The 24,116-nt window shown below is 41.8% G+C and overlaps 1 protein-coding gene across 1 annotated transcript in view; it reads right to left on the bottom strand.

Annotated features, from left to right (window-relative positions):
- The window catches only part of LOC146861181 (dynein axonemal heavy chain 11-like), a 2,741,463-nt gene that overhangs the window by 2,245,635 nt on the left and 471,712 nt on the right, over positions 1–24,116 (bottom strand). Inside the window, exon 14 of the mRNA XM_085646213.1 lies at positions 2,154–2,237. Within this exon, the coding sequence (XP_085502339.1) occupies positions 2,154–2,237 (84 nt within the window). The remainder of the gene's footprint in view (positions 1–2,153; positions 2,238–24,116) is intronic.

Raw genomic sequence — 24,116 nt, 5'->3', positions numbered from 1 at the left:
TAGCCATCCTACTGAATATACATTAAATATCGCTCTGCAATTCTCAGAACAACTGCTGCATCTGGCTTTTGCACATTGTACCACTCCGTGTGTGATCTATTTGGCCATGCTGTCTCTCAGTAATTTTAAAGCTCTATTTAGCACAAAGATGCGTGCATACTGGGCAGAGGAACCTATAGTGCACTAAAGCATTATTGGGTGTAAAGAAGATGTCTTTCAATTCTATTATCAATGAATGTAGGTTATTGATGCCATCTGAAGTGAAGTCTGTTACCTGCTCAGGCAGGCAAACAATATTTCCAATAGCTTTCCATATACATTTTATATGCATCCTCAAATTGTGTGTGGGTATTAGTCTACCATGACCGTAGGCCACAATTAGCGCATTGCATTTCTTTTTTTTGTAAACTTTTTTATTTATCAAAAACAAACATAAAACTGTATTACAGCATATGTATCTGGGTCACTGTATAGAAGGAGATGCATTACAGAATTGCATCATACATCCCCACACAGTATCACATTTTAAGTAACAGACACAATCATTAATTGAAGTATGGCGTTGCACTAAGGTCGTATTTCACATGCATAAATCTCTCAGTAGTCTAATTATAAATATTTACATTACACATCCCCATGTAAACTCACATTCTCAATGTCAGATACGTCTGCCATTTGGAGCCGGTCACACCTCAGTTCGAGTGGCACTTTGCATTTCTTGGTACTATTTTATTTTACATTTTTGAAAAATTCATATCTCCATCTCCATTAATTGGAGTTTTTCATTTTGATGCTATTTTTCTAATTTGGAGTGGGATTTTTATTGAGCTGTGTTTTGGGCTTTCTATTTGTTTTGGGACTTCTAAGTACTTCATACATTTTCTCTAAGTTAAACCTTACTGCTGGGTCATAACTGCCAGGGACTGAGCTCAGGTTTAAATTACTGAATAATTTGCCTAGAGCTCGCAAGATAGTGACTATTACTTATGGTGGACACCAATCTACCCAACTAATCAACTATCTTCTCACACTTACTACTCTAAACAAATGTCTGTAATAAATACTTCTATGCAGCTTTGAAAATAGCAAGTACATAGGAAGTGCATTCACCTTATAACAAGAGTAAAGCTTATTTTCATTTTCAAAAACATTGTAGTTCAATGTCATTCTTCATTCTTCAACAGTTTATTGTGTTTCTTGCAGTACCTACTAAAGAAAAACATACAATGGCAAAATGTGAGTTCTTGTAACATCAGATCTTCCAGTGGCGGCTTACACAGGTAAGAGTGGTGGGGTGTTGGGGCTTGGGCAAGGGGGTGGGGGGTCAAAGTGGACAGATGACGCGGTAGGTAAAATGAAATAAAAAAATAATAAAATCACTTATCTTGCGCTTGCACTTACCTTACGCTCGCTGCATCGGCGGTGCGGCGAGCGCAAGGTAAGCAGTTGTATTTATTTTGTATTTATTTTTACCTACCCAGTCGTCTGTCAACTCCCCCCCACCATGGCCCAGCCCCACCCAACCCCACCGTTCTTACCTGTGCCGACTGACACTGGTGCCTTCTCCATCAGGGAATGAACTCAGCAGAGGCAGACATGTGGCTGCCCAACCTCATATTTCTGAGGAGCAGGCAGTGTGACTTTGGCACTCTTACTCAGCAAGCTGTAAGGATCTTGCTGCTGCTCTGCCCAGCCAGAGTCAGTGCTTCCACAGCTGTACCAGCTTGGGGAGTATGCTGCTGGTGGCGGGCTAATACTTAAGAATTGTGGAGCACTAGGCTGGGAGATCAGCAGGTAGCAGGTGAGAGCTTAGAGACGAAGAGGGATCTCAAATAAAAGATTCCTACTCTTACATCGGCACCTCAAGAAAACACCAAGAGGTGTGGCTAGTGTTAACTATGTTCCAATCCAAGCTGGTTGCATTTGTTATGTAAGTTTCCCTATCCAAGATGGTGGCAACCATTTTTCCTGTGATGTCATTTTCTGCCTAAATAATATATCAGTGTGGCTTTGTTGCGTTGCTTTACAATATTTGAATTATTAATCTTTTCCATCAAGTACTAGCAATATTGTCAAGGAGGCTTATCCTTACTTTGATAGTTTTAAGTTATCAAATAAATGACAAGCACGCTTTTCCACAGACAGTTAAGTACCTTGGCAAATCGTCTTAGTTCCATGTCCAATTGCTCCACGTTTACTTGCTTCCATGGAGTTTTCATCCAGTCCTTAATGCTTGTCTAAAAAAAATGTTTCCCAATTATTTTACCACCGAGATACTTATAATACATTTATTTGATATCTTAGTCCAAGTCTTAGTACAAATTAAACAGTATACTTCTATATTTGGTTAGTTAGAACTAGGATTAAAAATAGAAAACTGTGATTTTCAAAAGCAGTGATTTACAAGTTAATAATGTAAAGGCCTGCATACAGAAAATACAATTAAAACCTGATGGCGAAAGTCATCTTTCCAATAAATTATACTCTTTTATCACAACTTCAACATGGAAAATTGGTCAATCCTTAGCACAATTAAAGGAATCTGTAAAATGTGTCATGAGAATAAATTAATATACTGGTATATATACTAAAAATACATTAATGATAATGATAAGTAAATTTATTCTCCCTTCTGTCCGCATCTGCTGAAGTTTCATCAGAACTATGTTTAAACTACGTTAAAAAATATTTTAAAAAAACAATTCTGAAGGAATGAAAATGACAGAATATCATACCACATCATTGAGAGAATTGTGTCCAAAGAAACAAAGAAAGATCAAACTTTAGTGGTTTGAACATGCCGGGGAATGTCTTGCTCTGCAGTTAGTGTTGTACAAAGGTATAACTTCATTCACAGAGTTGCTCAAAGTTGCACTCTGCACAAAATCAGAAACTATTTTTAAAAGGAAAACTTTCCACCAAAAGTACCTTTGTAGGAAGTTTGCCGTAAGTAAGTGAAGTTTTACAACTTTGTCTACTGCGAGCATCTAATTGGTATTTTGCAGTTTTTTATATAGTGTGAACTCGGCCCAAGGGCATTGCAGTGCTTTACATGAGCACCCAATTAATTACACATGGTCACATTCATTTTCTTTAGGCATGGGGAGGTTAGGTGATTTTCCCAGAATCACAGGAAACAGGATCACCAGTTACAAGGTCAGTAGCTCTGGACGTAACGCCACATCTTTTCCTCGATATCTATTCTTTTTGGAGAATGCTAAATATACAAAGCATATATTGCTCAACTACCATTGACCTGTCACATCCACAAGCATTAGCCATGTCTCATATGCACTGAGATAGAAAATAGTTTTTTCATCATCAAGACTGAATATAGATCAAATATAGACTAAACATCGGGGATATAATTGCCACCTTAATTCTAGGGGTGGGCGGAATTTGCGTAATCGCGTTACGCAAATCTCCGCGAAACGGTAAAATATCTCCGCGAACACGCAGAAATTCCGTGAACACGCGGAATTGCTTGTTCGCGATACTTTTTTCCTGTTCGCGATCGCTGTTTGCGTGCTCGGGGTGAAATATCTCGCGAACACGCATATTGAGAACGCGAACAAGCAAAAAATTTCGCAAAGTCGCGGAACGCAGATTTTTGGGCAATTTCGCGTTCTCCGCGGAACGCGAAATTACCCAAATTCCGCAAATTCCGCGAACGGAACGGAATTTACCGCCCAGGCCTACTTAATTCAATATCAAGAGAAATAGCAGATCAACAATCAAGGGAAGGGAACAGGGAATGGGGAAAACTCTACTCCAGTCGTGAGGAACCATTATCAACTATAAATGGCATCATTGAGGGGTCTAGACTTGTGTAAGACCCAGCTCGGAGTCCTGGGATGGACTCATCAGTGATTGTGGCCATAGAGAAGAGGATGGAACCAAAAGAGGAGGGATGTCAATATACAGGAGCTTAGCATGTCATATACATTGAGGGGGCTGCATGGAGGTGCTGTGTCATGATCAGGTTTCCACATGCAAGACAAGGTATATGCGGCAACTCATTACTTGCCTGGTATTAAGGGTGAGGTTCCTGCGTGAGGTACCTGTGGGGTAGAGGGAGAGCATTGTAGGCCATGATGTTTCAGTTTATATTAGCCCATCGGTCCAGTATCTTTCCATCAGTCTAAAGGAATAAAAATAATTGAGTAATGGCAATGCTCAAGCATGCTGAAAGTGTAGTAGATCACATCTCGGTTGGGTACCTAGAGGGAGAGCAGCTTGGCTTTGTGCACTCTATCTGGGGTCCAATACCACATATTAAATATTTTTGAAAGCAGAATTTTTAACTATGCTTCTCTAAGAAGCTGGTCGTATATTTCAAGCAACAGGGACCAGTCATCAGAATAGCCCTTACCTGTATTTTGTAGCATTTCAGATCATTTAGTTTGGGAATAGATGTTCTACAAGCACATTGTAGAAGCCAGAGACCACACTTTTGTAGGTGCCCCATGTGCTTATGTATTCTAAATCCCCCTTCGGCTTGGACAAGGAGAGGGGTACCGATGGATAGAGCGGGGCCTCAGTACACCGAGCAGTTGCCAGGTGAGGTGAGGCGTACTCCCACATGATGCTGGGAACACTCTGACATCCCTTAAACTACTGGACAAATCAATGACTGTTTGATTTTGGTAGGGTATTGTCGTGGTGATGTTCTTATCAAAGTATCTTTGTAAACACATATTTCTGCAGTAGCATTTTACCATACATGGTCCTGACGAAAGCCAGGTAACCGTAACCTTTTGGCTGAAACATGTCGACCTCTATTGCTATAAGATAGATACCTACACTAGCCTTAGCACCTTGCCACGAACTTACCTGGGGCTCAGAGCTTTCAACCTTCGGCGGGGCGCTCACGCTGTTTGTCTCCCCCGCTGCCTTGACGACATCGAAGGCTGCTGCGGGGGGAGACTACAGCTCCCGTGATTCAACAGTGACACGCCCCCTTCCGGCTGATCGCGCGCCCGGAGGCGCTTCATAACCGGCGGCTCCCTCGGTGGAGCGGGGGATACCTACACTAGCCTTAGCACCTTGCCACGAACTTACCTCGGGCTCAGAGCTTTCAACCTTCGGCGGGGCGCTCATGCTGTTTGTCTCCCCCGCTGCCTTGACGACATCGAAGGCTGCTGCGGGGGGAGACTACAGCTCCCGTGATTCAACAGTGACATGCCCCCTTCCGGCTGATCGCGCGCCCGGAGGCGCTTCATAACCGGCGGCTCCCTCCGCGTCGCGGGACGCGCGCGGGCGGCACCGGGCTTAGCCCGGGCAGAGGGCGGGCCGTCTGTGGCCGTCCGTGGTTGGACGAGGCTGGACTGGGCTATTGAAATTGACTGTGCGTCGTGGACTACTGTTCATGTAAGCTCACCCGACATAGGGGATTATTGCTTGTTGTGGTGTTAGATTTATACTACTCATTTCTGTGTGGCCTCTCTAAATAGTCTGTACGTATATTGTAGCGCTGTTGCACTTCAACTGGTAACCGTTGCTGTTTCATAGTAAATAACGTAATATTGATCATGCCCAGCAGTAAACACGACAAATTGGTATCTGGAAGTGGTCTAATGGATAACTATTTAGTTAAAGTGGTCAATAAAATTAATAATGACCGTAGAGTATCCCTTGGTAAGGGGGGCCCTCTTGCTTCTTGCGATGTCTCCCTCAATTGTGAGTCTGATAGCCCACCTGAGGATTCTAATAGTCTGAGTACCCGTCCGGTTATAACGGCCGAAGCTCAGGTTTATTCTGAGTGCCCGGTGGATCCTCAGGACTTGTCTACTTTGGTTTTGGAGGAAGCCCCCCTTAGTCCCAGACCTATGCGAGCTTGTAGAAAACAACCCAATATAAGGGGGAGGAAGCATACTAAAAGAAGAGTGGAAGCCTCACATCAAGCCCATAATAGTAATGCTAGTAATGCTTCTGGTATTGCACTGCAGGAAGGTAACAGCTCTGTTTGTTGTAATTTAGCACCAGACCAGTTTGCATTACTTGTAGCAACTCTTGAGGCAAAATTTGAAATTAAGTTAGCCGAGCATACTCAGTCTTTACTGTCCCAATTAAACAATGCCAACATGGAAGTGAAGAGGCTTGGGGACCTCGTAGTGAAACTTCTAGCAGGTAGTGGGATAACCTCCACATCTGATCCCGGTACTGCTGGCGCCTATGTTAACAAATTAGGTAACTCTTCTTTGCGACCCCCCCAGTCCCCTGCCTTACCGGAAACCGTCCCCTCTGACCCCTTACCATGTAATGGCCCAGTCAAACCTTCCGCTGCTGGACATGGTGGTACATCTACCTTTGGCTATTAAATAAATACTGGTTATACTAACCTTCCCCCGGAGTGTGCACCATTTGTGGTTGTCCTGACAAATGTACCCACCTTAGAAAATCAGCTTGCCCAGCCCCGTGAGGAAACTCATGAGTCACTAAAAAATAAAACTGTTTCCTGGCTCAATAAAAGATGTGGTTTTCCCATTCAACTCGCAGATCACATTTTGTCTACTAGAAGGACGAAGTGGGTTGGTCCATCCCGGAAAAGTAGTTGCGGGGACTGTGTTATAGTTAATTTTAGATATCCGCAACATGTTAATACAGTACTGTTACGTGCAGCCTTTTTGGAGGCCGATGCCCACAGTGTTTGTGCGCGCCCGCTGGGCTACTTTTACATGCATTATAATAGACCCCCGAATTGTGTGAGATCTAGACCATTTATATTCAGGGAACCTCAGAGGCCCGTAGCCATTCAAGAGCTTAACGCGGGCAACCTTTGTGGGAATGGACCCAACAACACCACCTATAACCGATTTGGGGCACTTTCGGGTTTGGAGGCGTGCGATTGACGTAAGGACTCAGAAAATCAGGAGAGTGCCAGTATGGTCACCCTAGATACCAGAGATTCCCCTGAAGTTATAACGAATTCTGGAAGTTCACAACTTAATTTTGATAGCACTGTATTTGACTCTGGGGATTTAATAAAAATATTAAGCTGGAATATTGCGGGCTTACGGTCTAAAAAGAGTGATAGTGGTTGGCTAGATACATTAAAACAATATGACATTATAGCCTTACAAGAGACTTGGGATAGGGACTGTGATTTTTGGATTGATGGTTTCACCTCCTATTTTGTGCCAGCTCAGAGTTCTATAGCCGGTAGAGATAGGGGTGGCCTCATGTTCCTTATCTCAGTAAACATTATGGGAAGTACCAAGAAGATTGCAAGTTCCTCCCATCATTGTCTTATATTGGAAGTAAGCCTGGCAAATAATACCAAGCTTATATTAATTAACTGTTATAATTCACAGCTAGAAGAATCCCCCAATGAGCATATTCACTGGCTGTCCAAATTTTTAGAATCCTATAAGGACAATCAAACCACTTTTTGTTATTATATTTTGATGGGTGATTTTAACGTACACTTATGTAATCTAAAATGCCACTTTAGGGATAAGGACGGCCCGCAATTCACAATCCCTCAGCATTTTGAACACAGCTCGAAGGGGGAAACCATGGAGTCCCTTCTGTCAGACAATGATTTGTATGAAGTTGAGTTCCTGGATAAGAATACCCGTGTCCCTACTTATGCTGCAAGGGATAGTGAATCTATAATTGATTACATATTTTTATCCGCAGGACTTTTAAAATATGTGTTTTTTTATAATGCTTTACGGTCCTGTTTTAGTGATCATAACCCAGTGGTATTGATTTTAGCTAATGTTTTCCCACTCATGAACAAGTGTGCCCTGACTCAAGCTGTGGTTTCTGTGAACGCTAAAGCCAAAGGGCGGAGACTTAAATGGAGTAAGGTAATCCCAGAAGACTTTTTTAATTTAATCACCTTAAAGGCTGGCCCATACCTAAACACATGTGCCGATCCGTCCTCCTATGGTAGGGATATAATATTAGCCTTTGAAGCAATTTGCTTTCAAGTGGCTAATGAACTTACCACGAAAGGCAGAGAGGTCAAAAGCAAATCTGCCTGTGGTTGGTTCAACCATAGTTGCACCTTAGCCCTGAACCAACTTAAAAAAGCCCTTAATGAGAAGCCAAGAAATAAAGGGCTAATTACACAGTTAAGGAAAGAGTACTCGCAAGTAAAACTGGCACGGAAAAGGGAAACCAAACAGGAGGCATGGGTAGCTTTAATGGATAATGCCACTTTGAAAGACAGCTCGAAATTCTGGGAAATCATTAATTCCCCTTTGCTATCCGGTTCACAGAATTCGGTGCTAGAACTGAATATTTCTGAGGAGGAGTGGTTAGGCCATTTCGAAAAAATTTATGGAAGTAACCTTGAGCTGGAAGCCTTTGCGAAACCAACTTCTAATCCTCCCCTCTCCCCTATCAATTTTACTTTTGATGAGGTAGTGAAAGCAATTGAGGGTACAGCCGGGTGTAAGGCGCCAGGTCCCGACGGGGTGCCCTCGGATATGTACAAAGCTAACCCTAAATACTGGGCCAAAATTCTGTTAAGTGTTTTTAACTCAGCGGCCGCAGTAGACCCCCCGAAGTCGTGGTCCTTATCAATCATAATCCCTGTGTTCAAGAAGGGCCAAAGGGGTGACCCTAGATGTTATAGGCCCATATCCTTGCTGGATTCCTCGTTTAAAATCTTAGGAAAGGTTATTCTGGCTAGGATAAATGATTGGGCACTAGAGAAGGGTGTAATCTCTAATGCACAGTATGGTTTTAGATCAGGGAGGGGTACAGAGGACCAATGTCTTAATTTACACCTAATTGTGGCAAAGTACACTAAAGCTTCTGGGGGATCGATTTTTTTAGGTTTTATGGACCTGTCCACGGCTTTTGACCTGGTTAACAGGTCTAAGCTTTGGTCTAAACTGTTGGAATTGGGTCTGGATAGGCCCCTTGTGTACTTTTTGGCAGAATTACACAAAGATCTGAAAGCCTCAATAAGGATGTCTCAGGAGGGGAAATGTACAGCCAGTTTTAAATCTGGTAGAGGGGTACGTCAGGGTTGTATCCTCGCCCCTACGCTATTTACATTGTACATAAATTCCCTTGAAGAAAGCTTGTTAGCTGCTTCCCTCGATATCCCACGGATCGACGGAATTCCCATACCCATACTCCTTTATGCGGATGATACTGTTTTATTGGCCCGGACTCCGCTTGGTCTTCAAAGATTATTGATTTCCTTTGGAAACTTTATGAAATCATTGGACCTTGTGGTTAATAATGATAAATCCCATATCATGGCACTAGGTAAGGGAAAAAAACCTCCTTAAAACATGTTATTGTAATGGTGCTGTTATCTCTAAAGTGAAAGTATTCACCTACCTGGGAGTCGTCTTCAATGATAAGGGTACCTGGACATCCCAAGTAACCACTAAGGTGAAAGCGGTACGTAGCTCCTCGGCTGCAATATTGGATTTTGCAAAAAGGTTGGGAGGGAAACCCTGTGAAGCTATTTTAAAAATATACCAAGCAAAAACTGTTTCTATAGCTAGGTATGGGGCTGCTATTTGGGGGTATATTAACCCGGAACCCATTCAAATAGTAGAAAACAAATTTTTACGTGCTCTTCTTGGCCTCCCTCAATCTACTGCAACACATTCGGTCCATCTAGAATTGGGCATTGGATATATTTCTGACATTTTAAAAATAGCTCCAATTCTGTTGTGGGTTAGAATCTGGCTGAACTCGGATTTAACATTGAATCATAGCATTCTGAAAGATTGCATTAAACTTGACAACTGGAAGGAAATACAGTGGTTGTCCTATATTAAAATGATTACTAAGGAGTTAGGACGCCCTGAGCTCTTCACCAATCCTGAAGGTCTTTGTAAAGACGATATAATGTGGGTTAAGACATACTATATTAAGCACTGCGAGGTTGAGCGTGAATCCCATGAGCTTGGTAAATCCTCAGTAAGGGCTCACCTCTTGCTTAATCTATCTATGGATATGCACCCATATTTGTCAACTGTTACGAATTTTTATCACAGATGGCTTTTGACCAAATTCCGTTTCAGTCAGATTCATTTCGTATTAAGTGTCCCAAAGGAGGGGTTTAAGCCGGAAGATGGGGTCCCATGTAGATGTGACGATTTTTCTGTTCAGGATACAATGCACTTTATGTTTTTTTGCCCTTTGTACCTTGAAGCTAGGAAAAGGTTTATTTTTCCTATTCTGAGAGAGGGAGCTTTCGTCCAAGTTAAACCTGCTCTAATGTTTTTACAATTGATGGAATCGCCTACAACTATGTTTTGTGTAGCCAGTTTTCTAGTTGCTTCTATTAGGCTAAGGAGGTCTAGACTGGCCGCCTTGGAGGAAATCAATTAGTTTTTATAAATCTGTACCACCAGGATTATTTAATTTCCTTTTTAACTAAGTAATTGTGAAATGTTTTTAATTGTGATTATTGAATTGTACACTTTTATGATTTTAATTAATCGAATAAAGTGGTTTTTGATTGATTGATTTGATTTATTCTAAATCAGGGAATCCCTGTGTCACAGGTCCTCAAGGATCTACTTGCTAGCAGACATAGCCAGGAACGTAATATGGTGCTTTAATAACTCTAGCAACTACTATGAACAGCCCCTACACTATTTGTTGATATTTCAAACTATTTCTCTAAGGGAATACCCATGTATACTTAATATGAATAGCAACCTTGAATATGGCAACTTTGGGGGAACAGATTCAGTGAAGGACATTAAGCAGTAGGTATTTGCGACTAAAGATACAGCACCTTCCCATCCACAGAGATTTTGCTAATATAACTTATATTGCTCAAATAGGCATTCATGAAAGAAAAGCAGGCTGTGATGTTTAAGAATATCAAACTATTATCCTAGACATGTACTCAGATCTAAATACATCAGTCATGATTTGCTATAATAATTGCATTTCCTCTGTAAAGCATAGAAACCCCTTCTGTAACTTTTACTCATACATAGGACATTTTAAAGAGGCGTATCTTACTATGCAACATGGAGATTCCTAAGCGTCTAATGGCTCAACAAATCAGATGTGTGGCTGAACAAAACTTTACATACACTTCCTTTGGTTTCTTATGGAATGTCTTACCTCCCAATTCAATTCAGCCAACATTTTCATGAAAAAATGAGTGCACCTAGGGGTTGTATGATGTTACAACGCATTCCGTTGCAAAGCATGCCTTTACCACGCATGTGTTACAACGCGAATGCCTTCTCCACGCATATCCTTTACCACAAAAATGCCTTTAACACGCACACTTTTACAACGATTTTCGTTGTTAAACTATGCATGTTTATGGCATTTTCATGTTAAAGGATATCTCCCATCACTATTTATTAACCCTAAAAATGAACCCTTATAATTTACCCTTGCGCAACACCACCCGCTCATTACCCCTTACCTCTCCACGTCCTCTCCACTCCAAGCACTTCCGAGGTGACGTTTCACGTTGTTAAGAGGAAACTGAAGTGTCTTTCTGTTTCCTCTAACGACGCCGATTGCCTCCACATTTTTTTTTATTCAGACTCATAAATTGACGGAATCAGGTGCGTTTCTTTTTTTTAGGGGGGGAGGCCCCCCAGCCCCCCTTTTTTTAAACCCACGTTGTTGTTTTCTTTTTGAGGGGGAGATGCATTGTAATGCATGCGTGGTTATGGTTACGTGTGGAAACGGCCGCGTTGTAGTGGCCGTTTCCCCACCTAGGTCTTGTGCTATTATACAATCCAGTTAAGGAATACTGTTTGTGATTTTCATATAGCGGTGAATTTCCACTCCTATTCAATGGTTAACTCTCTATGAGAGACTATGGATTATTTAATTTTCAATTCAATTTAAATATATTCACCCAAATGTGGTTCAGATAATAGGATGGAGGACTTTCAGATCCTTATCTTTAGATATAATCACTCACTGTCGCTGTCTATGTACCTCTTGACAAGGTTCACACTTTTTCAACTACCTAGGCACACATTGCACCTCGGCATATCCGCGCAAGGTCAGTTGTCACACTGACAAAAACTGGATCCTGTACAAACTGCTACTATTAATATTGAAATCTGTTTACTTTCCCATCAACATTCCTCGTTCCATCAGTAATTGCTGTTGTGAGGTGCTTCCTCTCTCTATGCAGTTGTATCAAGCAATGTTTATTTTATTTCATTGAAAATACACTGCTCCTTTAACTACTGAAAGGGAACAAGTGCATAGCTCATCTTGGGTGTTTTTTGTACACTTGTGTTTGGTGATCTACCTTCTCAGTGTTTGGGCAAGGGAAAAGCTTCTTGTGCATTTATTTTTGTATTTAGCAGAGCGCCATTCTGCTTCCCTATTGAATTTAAGCTAAGTGTGTGACCTTTTTATTTTTCTGAAAAGTATGTGTGATATGTAAACCGGAGCTGGGACAGTTTTTCCTCACAAATTAGGTTAAGCGGTGCTGGGCCTATTTTCTTTCTGGCTTTGTTAATTTTATTTGGGGTGCGGGCCCGCTTTTACTTGTTTATTTTATTGAAATATGACTGGGAGAGAAGACATTGGCTCCCTCTACTGAGGGAGGCATCCCCTGGTCACTCCTCTGCTGTTGTCAGTCCAAGTTTTCCAATGTTTGAGACAATTGGCTTGAAAGTTGAAGAAGAAATGCTTAGGAGATTACATATTTGCTTATTTATTGTTACTTTTATTCAGGTGTCTAGGAGAGAATCTACTAGAAATACTTTTACTCCTTCTTCTTAAAGTGGTGTGAGGCTAAGGATTTATCCCCTGATCGGGGTTACCCAGATAATATCATGCAACTTCTGCAGGGGAATTTTCACAAGGGATGGTATACTGCTGCCTTAAAACTTTACTCAATGTCCATCTAAGCATCTCGCTCTCCTTGTGGATCATTGTCTGAAATTGAAGTTTGGGGGCCCGATTCACAGAACTAACTTAAGACAAAATCCTAAACTTACTACCATTTTGGTATTCACAGAAGGCACTTACTCATTTTGGTATTCACAGAAGGCACTTACTCACTTTGGTATTCACAGAAGTTAGGAGTCCTAACTTTAAGACTCCTAAATGCCTTCTGTGAATACCGAAAGCCTTAAAATTTGGATTTTTCTCAGTTTAGTAGTAGTATAGTTAGGACTCCTAACTTTAGGACTCCTAAATGCCTTCTGTGAATACCGAAAGTCTTAAAATTAGGATTTTTCTCAATTTAGCAGTAGTAAAGTTAGGACTCCTAACTTTAGGACTCCTAAATGCCTTCTGTGAATACCGAAAGCCTTAACATTAGGATTTTTCTCAGTTTAGTAGTAGTAAAGTTAGGAGTCCTAACTTTAGGACTCCTAAACTGAGAAAAATCCTAATTTTAAGACATTCGGTATTCACAGAAGGCATTTAGGAGTCCTAAAGTTAGGACTCCTAACTTCTGTGAATACCGAAATGAGTAAGTGTCTTCTGTGAATACCAAAATGAGCAAGTGCCTTCTGTGAATACGAAAATGGTAGTAAGTTTAGGATTTTGTCTTAAGTTAGTTCTGTGAATCGGGCCCTGGGTCTCCTGACTTTAAGGTTATGACATTCTCAGACCTAAGAGTAGGAACATTTTTCAAAATTGACATATTTTATTGGTTCTGTATTCTTTGATTGAAGTTCTGCTCATGTTTCTTGCTTTTAAGTGGATGTTTTAAGTGGCCATAGCTACTGTTATATGTACAGGTGAGTTAACAGCTTTTTTGTGATATCTTCCGTATCTTACAGCTTCTGAGGACCGAAAGTAATTTCTAAATTTGACAGAAGCCAAGAGCTTGTTCTTCCAGTTTTAGATTCTGACAGTGACCATAGATGTGGCAAGGGCATTTAGGTCTATTTGTCCAGATATACCAAATTCAGAAAATGTGACTCTTTATTTGTCAATGTGGTCAGGCAAATAAAGGTGTTAACACAGGTCGATAGGTGAAGGCAGTTATTTCGATGGCTTATGTTAAAGCTGGTCTTGCTTTTCCTTGAACTATTCAGACATGATCAACTAGAGGAATGGCTGCCTCTGGAGTTGAATAGGGAGGAGTCTCCATGACACACATTTGTACAGCAGCAACCTCTGCAACTCAATCCACTTTTGTGAGATATAATTGGTTAAATGTTGCTCAAGGCTCGGAATTACAATTTGGTACTAGGTTCTTAATGCGAGGAATGTACAGTCATTTATTATCAAAAGATGTTGTTGAGCGTGGAATTTTTCTTCCATACAGATATTATTTCTCTCTAGTTATAGCTAGTGCAATTAGTTAGTAAGTGGACGAGGAATGTGGACGAGGATGGTAATGTTTATATTTCTTACTGGTAATCAGCATTACTCCGATTCCACATTCCTCGCCCCACTTGCTTTGTACGGCCATTATTGCTATGTACAACATTTCTAATCTAAATGATCCAACTGCTTACAAATACAAAATGTAAAAAGCGATTTCTCAATAAGACGTTTTCCCATTTTTCCAAAACACATTTACCACTTCCAAGGCTATTTATGAAGCATCTTGTTCACCCACCAATGTCATCGCTATTAGTTCTTCACTTGATGCCCTAATGTCTAGGAGTGGAAAGTTATATGTCCTTTCCTTTTGCGGGTGTAACCCTTATGCAGTGTACATAGGAGTAGAATATTACAAGAAGAGAGACCGAGACTCACTCAAATTGACATAGGATGTGCTTTAGAAAGCAACAGACAAACAATTGCTGACAACAAAATACTCATCAAAAGTGTTGTAAAGAGGCCCAGACGGTCTTGTGCAGCGTTCTGTCACCACAACTTATAACACTTGCAAATGAGAAAAGAAAAGAAATACACCAAACACCTTGTCTTTTCAGTGGATAATTAAAACCATCTACTAAACTGTTTCTTTAAAGACACCTTTGCTCCTTTTAACGAGCTTATAGGGTTGTGCCGGGAGTTCCTCACAGAAGCCTATTTACATACTATAAATGATATTGGTATTCCTTCGTGAGATCTCTGCCACAACTCACTCACTCAAAAACAGGTCTCCTCCAAGCAATCTAGTTTCCTATATTCACACAATTAAGTTGGTCTGGAAATGTCAAAATGCTGCACGATTTCAATCTGCATTAATTTCTGTTCCCACACTGTCAAACAAACCACAACTACAAAAGTTGCTTGGACTTGGACAATTCTATGAAACTACAAGCCCATAGTTATTCCAATAACCAGAGGTAGTGGTAATGATAGAGAGAGCAACAGAAAGCTAAAGTCACGCAAAGGAGACTTTTTCTACGTCTTACTTCTGCCACTCTTGCAGTCCCAATTATGTGGGTACAGACAGCGGGAGTAGATTAGCAACTAGAGAGGAGTTGATTAGCAGAGCCATAAACTGGACATTAGACCAGCTAGGTGTGGTCAATTTGCTGACCATAAGGGATTAAACATCAAGGAATAATTGCTTAAAAACACTGCATACCACATACCAGCATGTACAGTAACTTTCCCTAAAACTGAAATGCTCCCAGAAGACCACGGATGCATATCTTAGATTTGACAGAATATGATGGGTACACTACTGGAACTGTCCTGCTTAGCTGAGAACAACAGGGAATGTTTGAATATGTTGACATAAAATAGATACCTAAAAGGCTTTCTTCCCTAAGGTATTTCAACTAAGGGCCTTGTTACGATGTCGGTTGGAAAGCAATCCGACCAACTCCTTCTCGGAACTGGTTCTGACCGACTCGGGTTCGGAGAGTCCTACCAACCGATTACGATGTTTGTGAACACCATTCGGTCGTACTCAATGGGAGCCTGTGTTCCAACCGACAACACAGGCTCCCATTGAAAACGGGGTGGTTGCGGAAAACCTTGCACCCTCTCACAGGCACCCCATGGTGCCTGCCACACTGTGCATGGTTTTATATGAGGGTCCCTTTGGTACCCCCACAGCCCTCAACCGGAGGCCTCAGGATGCAGGGGACACACAAGGGGCCTCCAAAGTCAGTTTCCAACAACCTTTTCATGTTGGACAGGCCGAGTCGGAAAGGCTGTCAGAATCTGACATCGTAATACGTCAGTCGGAAAGGCGGTCCATAGAGCTGTACAATTTGGCTCCGACCGACTCTGAGTTTCCGAATGCTGGTCGGACCCGATTCGGAATGACCGAATTATTACCTTCTATTGTAATCGGTCAGTCGGAAATGTTTTTGAGTTGGTCGGAAACATGGGTTCCAACACGGGTTAGGAAATTCCGAATGCCGTTCGGAGCCTTTCCGACCAACATCATAATAAGGCCCTAAGTGTGATTTTTCAGAAATGGAAACGCAGTTACCGCTTGAGTTTTCTTGGTGTAGAATTTAATGCTTTGTCTGACGTGAAAACCACGGAAAATCTCTTCTAATAGAGTCAAGAGAGTAGTGGGCTTGCATACTGCAAAATTCTGGAATTTCACTGGTGTAAAAAAAAAAATTGCCTAGGCCTAAACATGTCACAGGTTGCCGCCTGTTTAAGTTGCCACTGGTAAACCAGATTGAAAGCCAACAGACTTAAAATGGAAACTGACACACAAATGATTAGTGCATTTTGAAAGTACTACATCCTACTACATATAATATAACAAAAGTATTATTTTTTCCAGAAGGAAATCAGTTTAAAACCCGGAAAGACTGTAAGACATCAAGGGCCTCATGTAGGTAGCCAAATACCGGTCAGTAACGGCCGATTTTCGGTAAGTATACTGTTACCGACCGGTATTTTGGCTTTTGAGATGTAGGCGGAGAATATCTGTATTCGGAATTTACTGAATCGGTAAAATTACCGAATCGGTAAAATTACCGATTCGGTAATTTTACCGATTCGGTAAATTCCGAATACAGAAATGAGATGTAGGGGGACTGTGTGGTGTGTGTGGGGATTCGTTATTTACCACCAACTAATAGTTGGTGGTAAATGACGAATATGTGTGTAAATGCAATATTTTGCCCGTAGATGTGTGCAATGTGGCAGACACACATGCCCTCAGGGCATGTATGTGTGCCACATGTGCACACATGGCCGAATCAGGGGTGCAACAGGGTGTCAATGTGACACCCTGCCACCCTTGCATGTGCTCCCCCATTACCGAATCGGTATTTACCGATTCGGTAATGAGGCATACCTTCCCATCAATGGGAAGGTATGCCTCATTACCGAATCGGTAAATACCGATTCGGTAATTACCGAATTTTTCCGAATCGGTAATATTTACCGACCAATTACCTACATAGCATTTACCACTTCATAAATACCGAATCGGTATGATTCGGTATTTATGAAGTGGTAAATGCCAGCCCACCTACATGAGGCCCCAAGTGTTTTATCAGTAAAGATAATGACATTACACATAAATACAGATGTAATGTAATGACCAGTATGCTGTTTACTAGTCAGTGAATATATTTTTTAAAGGGAATGAACAAAGGTTCAGAGTGCCAAACTGAAGTTCAAATGATGTAGATTAATCTCCAGACAACACATCCAATTTTGAGTTCCAAATCAAAGCAGCGCCAGTTAATGAAACTCCGCCCATATCTAATGACTACAATGATGATGCAGATTTAGAAAGTTCGATTTTTGCCTCTGTGAGTATTCTTAAAATAAGCATAGGAAGCCCTCACCATGTGAAAGAAATGAAGGCGTTGAGGGCAAAGAGAAGTTTTAGGTTGGTTGCTGAACAACAAGTACAACAATTTTAAAATGATGCCAGCCTAATTACTTGTTATTCATCAAACTAATAACAAGTAATTAGGCTGACATCATTTTAAAATATTAGGATCCTTTCTTTTCTTAAGGGGAGGTATACAAAGACAACCCCACTTTGCCTTGTGAGATTTGGAGCTGGAAAGAATGTGCAGCAGGAATGCAGTACACAAGAGCATATCTTTGGAGGTGAATTGGATAAACTAGACTCTGGCAACTGATGCTGGAGGCAATCATATTTTGAAAGTTACCAAGTGTCTGCCCACTGTGTGATGGAACTCGGTCTTGCTAACATTTAATTTTGTGGAGTTAGCACCAATGCAGGTTGCAACAGAAGACAGTCATGCCTGCAAGTGTCCTTGTGAGACTGCTACTTCTAGATGATGAGTAGAATGTCATAAGTATTGCAGTGAAACACAGCATCAAATGATCTGATCAGTTCAGAAAGTGGAGTAACAAATATTTTGAATAATATGAGGATCCCTAAGGCACTCTACAAGGAAGAGATCTAACCGATGATCTGAAAGAAAGGATATAAACCTTTTGTAGTGGCCAAGAGATATTTCTGGAGGAGGGTCACAGAAAGAAGCAACACAGTCTGGGCAGGTTGGTCACTGATCTGTTTCTATTTTATTTTAAAGGTTTTGTATAGCGCGAACAAGACCACAAGGAGTATCGGACTGCTTTGCAGATTGCCAGTTACGAAGATACAAGAAATGTAAACAATAGCACAACCGGACAAGAAAAGGACAAAACAGATCATAACAATCATAACAGTTCAATAAAGACAAGAGTAAGATAGCGAGTCCTAGGGTGAACTGGGGATCTAACTCAGAAATGTCTTTAGCAGAATCTCTTTGACTTACCTTTTGAAGGAAGCCATGGAATTATTCAGTCTTATTTCAGGTGACAGGGTGTTCCCAATTCTTGGTGCAATGTCCAAGAATGCTTGATTGTAGGTTTTCTTTTAATGGAATTTCTGTGGCTTGAGTAGTAAAGTACTAGAGCCCCTGGAGGATCTAGAGCCCCCAGAGAGCACGAGTGTTTGCACAAGATATATTGGGGTGTTGAAATGTAAAGCTCCGTGGGTCATGCATGCAGTTTCTACATATATCCTTGCCTCATACGGGAGCCAATTTGGGGGCATATTATCAAGGACGGCGTTAAAATTATCGCCGGTTTAGCGGCAGAAAGCTGCCGCTAAAACGGCGATAATGGGCTTGATAACATGCCCTGGAGAATTCCAATAGAAGCCCATGTTCACACCAGAACATGGACTTCTATTGGAATTCTCAAGAGCATATTATCAAGCCCATTATCGCAGCTTTAGCGGCAGTTTTCTGCCGCTAAACCTGCGATCATTTTTAACGCCATCCTTGATAATATGCCCCTTAGTGATTTCTACTCAGGCATGATGTGATGGTAACATTTTAAGCCTGTAGTGGAATTGAGAAAGGCCCTAAGTGGCCCTGTGTTTGATCTACGAAGTCCACATAGGATTGCGCTACCATATCCAGTTTAGAGTTCACTAGGGCTTACACCGCAATCTTGAGCTTGTTGTGTGGTAGAAACGGTTTGATTTTCCTTAGGATCCTCAATTGGAAGTTCGCTCCTTTGGTAAGAGCACCAATGTGCTTCTGCATGTGTAGATGCTTATCAAGCATTATTTCTAGAGAGCTCGTGGAATCAATGATGCTTGGAGTGCAGTTGAGGGCTGTAAGCTGATGCAGCCATTTTGTAATGTCTGGAGACTGTTTGGCTGGGGCGATGAGGAGGAATTCTGTTTTGAGAGCATTTAATTTCAGGTGATTGAAAGTCAACCAACTTTGTGTTTCCTTAAGTACTGAGTTGAGAGACCTGATGTCCTCTGGGGAGGAGACTTTCAGGTACAGTTGAGTGTCATCAGCATGCATGTGATATTGGATGTTGGACAATTTCAGGATTTCAGTTAGAGGCTCCAAGAACTGATTGAAGAGAGTGGGTGAAAGTGTGGACCCCTGTGGTACCCCGAGAGTTAGTGGAGAGGGGTTATACAATGACTGATTCACCTTGAGTCTTTGGGTTCTATTGTATAGGAATGAGGAAAAACAGGTTAGCACAGTCCCTGATAGCCCCATCCTATGCTTCAATAGATCGATAAGGGTATCATGTTTGACTGTAATCAAAAGGGGCCGAATGGTCGAGGAGGATCAGAAGGCACGATTTATTTTGGTCCAGAATTCACAGTGCATCAGCAACAATGTGAGTAAGAGCAGATTTTATGCTATGCCCCTGTCAGAAGCCGGATTGGAATTGGTCCAGCAGTTCGAATTGTTCAATGTGCCTACATAGCTGGGAATGTACGCATTTCTTAAAGGAACTTTCTAGTGGGCTTTGGAGCAGAGGCTTGATTTATTTGATTTATTTTTTCTTATATTTCTTTTTTTGATTTTTGCACTCAAACAGTACAAAGGTTATAACACTCCCCATCCCCCCACCCCCACCTAATCCAGATAAACGGATGCTCTAAGGCCCAGTAAACACCCCCCTCCCTTAAATCTTCTGGTATAGTTACTTTTCATTCATCTCCAGAATCTGTTCTCAGCTCCACAATAGGTTTCTCAATTTCTTGTTGTAATTGGACCTTAATCATGTCCCACTCCATTGTATCCCCTGGTCAGTCCCGCTGTATACCAATCTGTGTCTTACTCCACATGCTGCTAATACTCATCAGCTAGTTCCCACAACAATTGTTTCTTTGTAGGTGATTGGTTAGTCACCCTTCTTAATGCTATACATTTATTTGCTACAGCTGGACCCAGATCTACTGCCTTAGACACTTGGGGGCAGATTTATGAGGGACTTGGCCCCTTTTACGCCGCCGTTGCGTCACTTTTGTGACGCAGCAGCGGCGTAAACCCTGCGCCATGTTGCGCCCCATTTACATCGTGACGCATCTATGGAGATGCGTCACGGTGTAAACCCCTGCGCCACATGAAACCTGCGTCAGGTTTCATGTGGGCGTTGCTACTCAGGGGGGTTCGTTCCGTCGCAGAAACGCCCCTAAAAAGTGACTCAGTGAAATCTATAAGATTTCTCTGAGTCTCTTTCCCAACGCTGATGCGTCAAAACCCTGCGCCTGCTTGAAACAGGCGTAAGGCTTGATGCACCATGTTAGGGATAGGGTAGGTTGGAACAGTGCTGGAGTTGCGTCGCGCTTGCGACGCAACTTCAGCACTGCGCCAACCTTACGCCGGCAGATGCGTCACGTATCTGCTTGTCCTTGCGCCACGATGCGCCGCATTGTAAATGCGGCGCATCTGCGGTGGCGCAAGGGCAAACTTGCGTGACGCATCTTCCCTGGCGCATCCATGCTGATTTTCAGGGATGCGCCAGGGAACATAAATATGCCCCTTGATTTATAATTGTCCTCCTACTTCTTTACTTGTTCTTATTCATTCTCTTATGTTTGCTCATCGCTCACAGTAAGGGGGGGGGATCCTCTTCCTCTCTTCTATTGTCTTTTTTTTCTCATTTGTCTTTATCTTATCCATTTTTTTTATTTAAACTTTTCGGTCTTATCTCTTACATATAATAAAATTCTTCTCCTTTTGTCTCTTTTTTCCTCATTTGTATCCTAGGCTCGGGGTCTTTTTGTGGGGGCTTCGCTCTGTACGGCAACTTTCAGAGTCAGATATCTTTTCTCTGCTTCAGATGGTGAGGGATGGCCAATGTTTGGGGCTTTGGTTTGGGTGGTGGGCATCTGGATGGGTTGGGGCTGATGGGAGCGTTTTTCAGGGGGAATGGGCTATGATGTTTGCACAGGCTTTTAATTTTTAAAAAGGAGTAAAATTTGGGATGGGTTGTAGGAAAAAACCCAAAATTGGGGACAAAAAAAGATGTGTGATCATGGGCAGTGGTCATCGGTGGAGTTTGAGGTTTGCCTTCTGGTCTTTTTGCAGGGTGCATCAGGTCTTGGACAGGTTATTATAATGGCTAATAGTGTTAATAGTCATGATCAGCATATGCACATCCTCTCTTGGATTATTGTAATGAAAGGTCTCAGATCTCTCCTGGACCAAGATATGTACCGTCACTTTCCCAGGGCGAGAATATCAGTTCCAAACTTATGGAATATAAAATATACACAGCACTTCCTAAGGTGGGCAATCTTTCAACACTCCCCCAAAGGCAAGGCAAGTAAACAATATCACGAGTCTCCTCTAGACCAAGGTAACACACACTTCTCTAGAGCGAGAAATACTTTGTACATCATTTGCCAGCAGGGCACACTGATCACCTCCTACGACAAGGAAAAGACAAATTCAAACATATGGAATATATACATTTATTAACACAATACTTCAATCATGGGCAGGCCAAATATATATATTGATCATGGCAGACTCTCACATATCAAATAACCGATTGAAATACACAATCAAAGCAAATATATATGTAGAAATATATATGTATGGATATAAGAATCAGAAAATAAGAAGGAAAGGAAAGAATCAGTAAAGAATCAAGAGACAGTTAGTAGCAGAGACACCTCACCTACTGCTTCATCATTTCACCCCACTTCGCTCAAGGGGAGTCCATTGCTTGAACCGGGTGAAAGCTCAGAGGTGACACCAGCCCCCACTCTTCCGTGACAACACGTCTGCTCCATGGCGTGAACTTCCACCAGGCCAGTGTAGGATCCCCTTTTTAATACATATTCAAACACAACGAAGCTTCTAGCAAGCCTCTCCACCTCGTTCTCATGAGAGCCCATACCAGCCTGCTCCAAGGCCACTGCATCGGTTGATCAGGCCTTTGCTATGGCTCCGAGACAGACCATGTACATTCCTCTGATAAGAACCAGTTCTCTCTAGTCAGTAAAGTGCGAAAAACAGGAGATGAGCAAAACATGCCCTCCCACCTCTGCAGCTTCGTGCTGGCACAGAAAATAGCTTCAGTCGTGAAAATGGAGTTAGTTAAGCCATGCACACAGAAAGGCCCAAAGCAAGATGGAATCAGAAAAGCATGGATGACATGAAACCATGTCAAAGGCAATAGTCAGCACTGCCATAAAGCAAGGTAAAGTCAGAAATCAGAATGATATGAAACCATGTCAAAGACAATAGTCAACACTGCCATAAAGCAAGGTAAAGTCAGAAATCAGAATGACATGAAGCCATGTCAAAGGCAATAGTTCAACACATAATTCACATAACCCAAATAACACTATAGACTTTATCCCTCAGTATACAACATTGAGCACATGTGTGCACCACGACCCACAACACTGCACCTCAACATCCCATACCTTCTTTTCTTAGCAAGACTATTCTACTAAAAGACAGCAAGATTACAGGGCAGAAGAGAAGCAGGCATATGCAAAACCATCCTACATTAAGGCTAGGGTAACATAACACACTAAAATCAGGTAAAATGTTGGTGGTTGAGGGTCATCATAGGGTGTCAGATCACAAAAGTGGCTTGTTCACTACAATTGTGAATGTTATTAAAGCGACCCATAAATGCAAATTAATTAGGGAAGAATTATATAATTTACGGCCGCATATTGACTGCTTGCAGGATACCCACCTCTCTAGAATCCAAATCTTTTTGCTCAATGAATTGGGTTACCAAGTACTTTGTAACACTTGCTTCCCTCCTTCTCAGAGGGGAGTAGCTTGCTTGGTGCAGGATAAGAATTGGACAATGCTGGGGCACAGCTTCGATCTGAATGGCCGATGGCTTATCACAACGATCATCCGGGAAGATGTTCAATTTACTTTATGTATGGTCCATAGTCCTAATCATGACCCCACAGTTTTCAATGCTCTCCTGGCCAAATTAGATCAATGGCCTGAGCCCTTGATTCTGTGAGGTGTCTTCAATGTCACTCTCTACCTTGGGTTTGATTCTTCACGTCTATGGCTATTAATGGAAAGAAGTGTCTGCAGAAGGCTCAGAAACAATTAATGTCTTCTTATGCCCTGGAAGATGTCTGGCGGAACTGTTGCCATAGGGAGCTTGGGTTTACTTTTTATTTGGCTCCACATAATTTGTTATTGCGGATCAATATGTTCCTCATCAGTTACTCTCTGCTATCACACCTCAATATACATTTGAACCCAAGTGTGATTTCTGGTCATAATTCATTGTCTCTGTTTTTACAAGTGAAGCAATCCACTCAACTCCATTGGCCCCCATACATGGACCTTTGACAGAAGACTCCTTCTTGATAATGAATACATTCATTACATGAATAGAGAATTGAGGGACTATCAGGAGCTAAACATTGGTTTGACCTTTTCCCTTTCAGTATGGGATGCACTGAAATCCTTTTGTGGAGAGCACAATTTTAAATAATATTCATATCGCAGAAGGAGCAGGGCAAGGTGTAGGCTCACTTACATGTTTCCCTTGGCTCAAATTAACATAGCTTAGCACAGAGT

The sequence above is a fragment of the Triturus cristatus genome, chromosome 3_1 (assembly GCF_964204655.1).
Source record: "Triturus cristatus chromosome 3_1, aTriCri1.1, whole genome shotgun sequence".
Taxonomy (NCBI): Eukaryota; Metazoa; Chordata; class Amphibia; order Caudata; family Salamandridae; genus Triturus; species Triturus cristatus.
The sequence above is the reverse complement of the archived record's forward strand: the minus strand, read 5'-3'. Positions and strand labels throughout refer to the sequence as shown.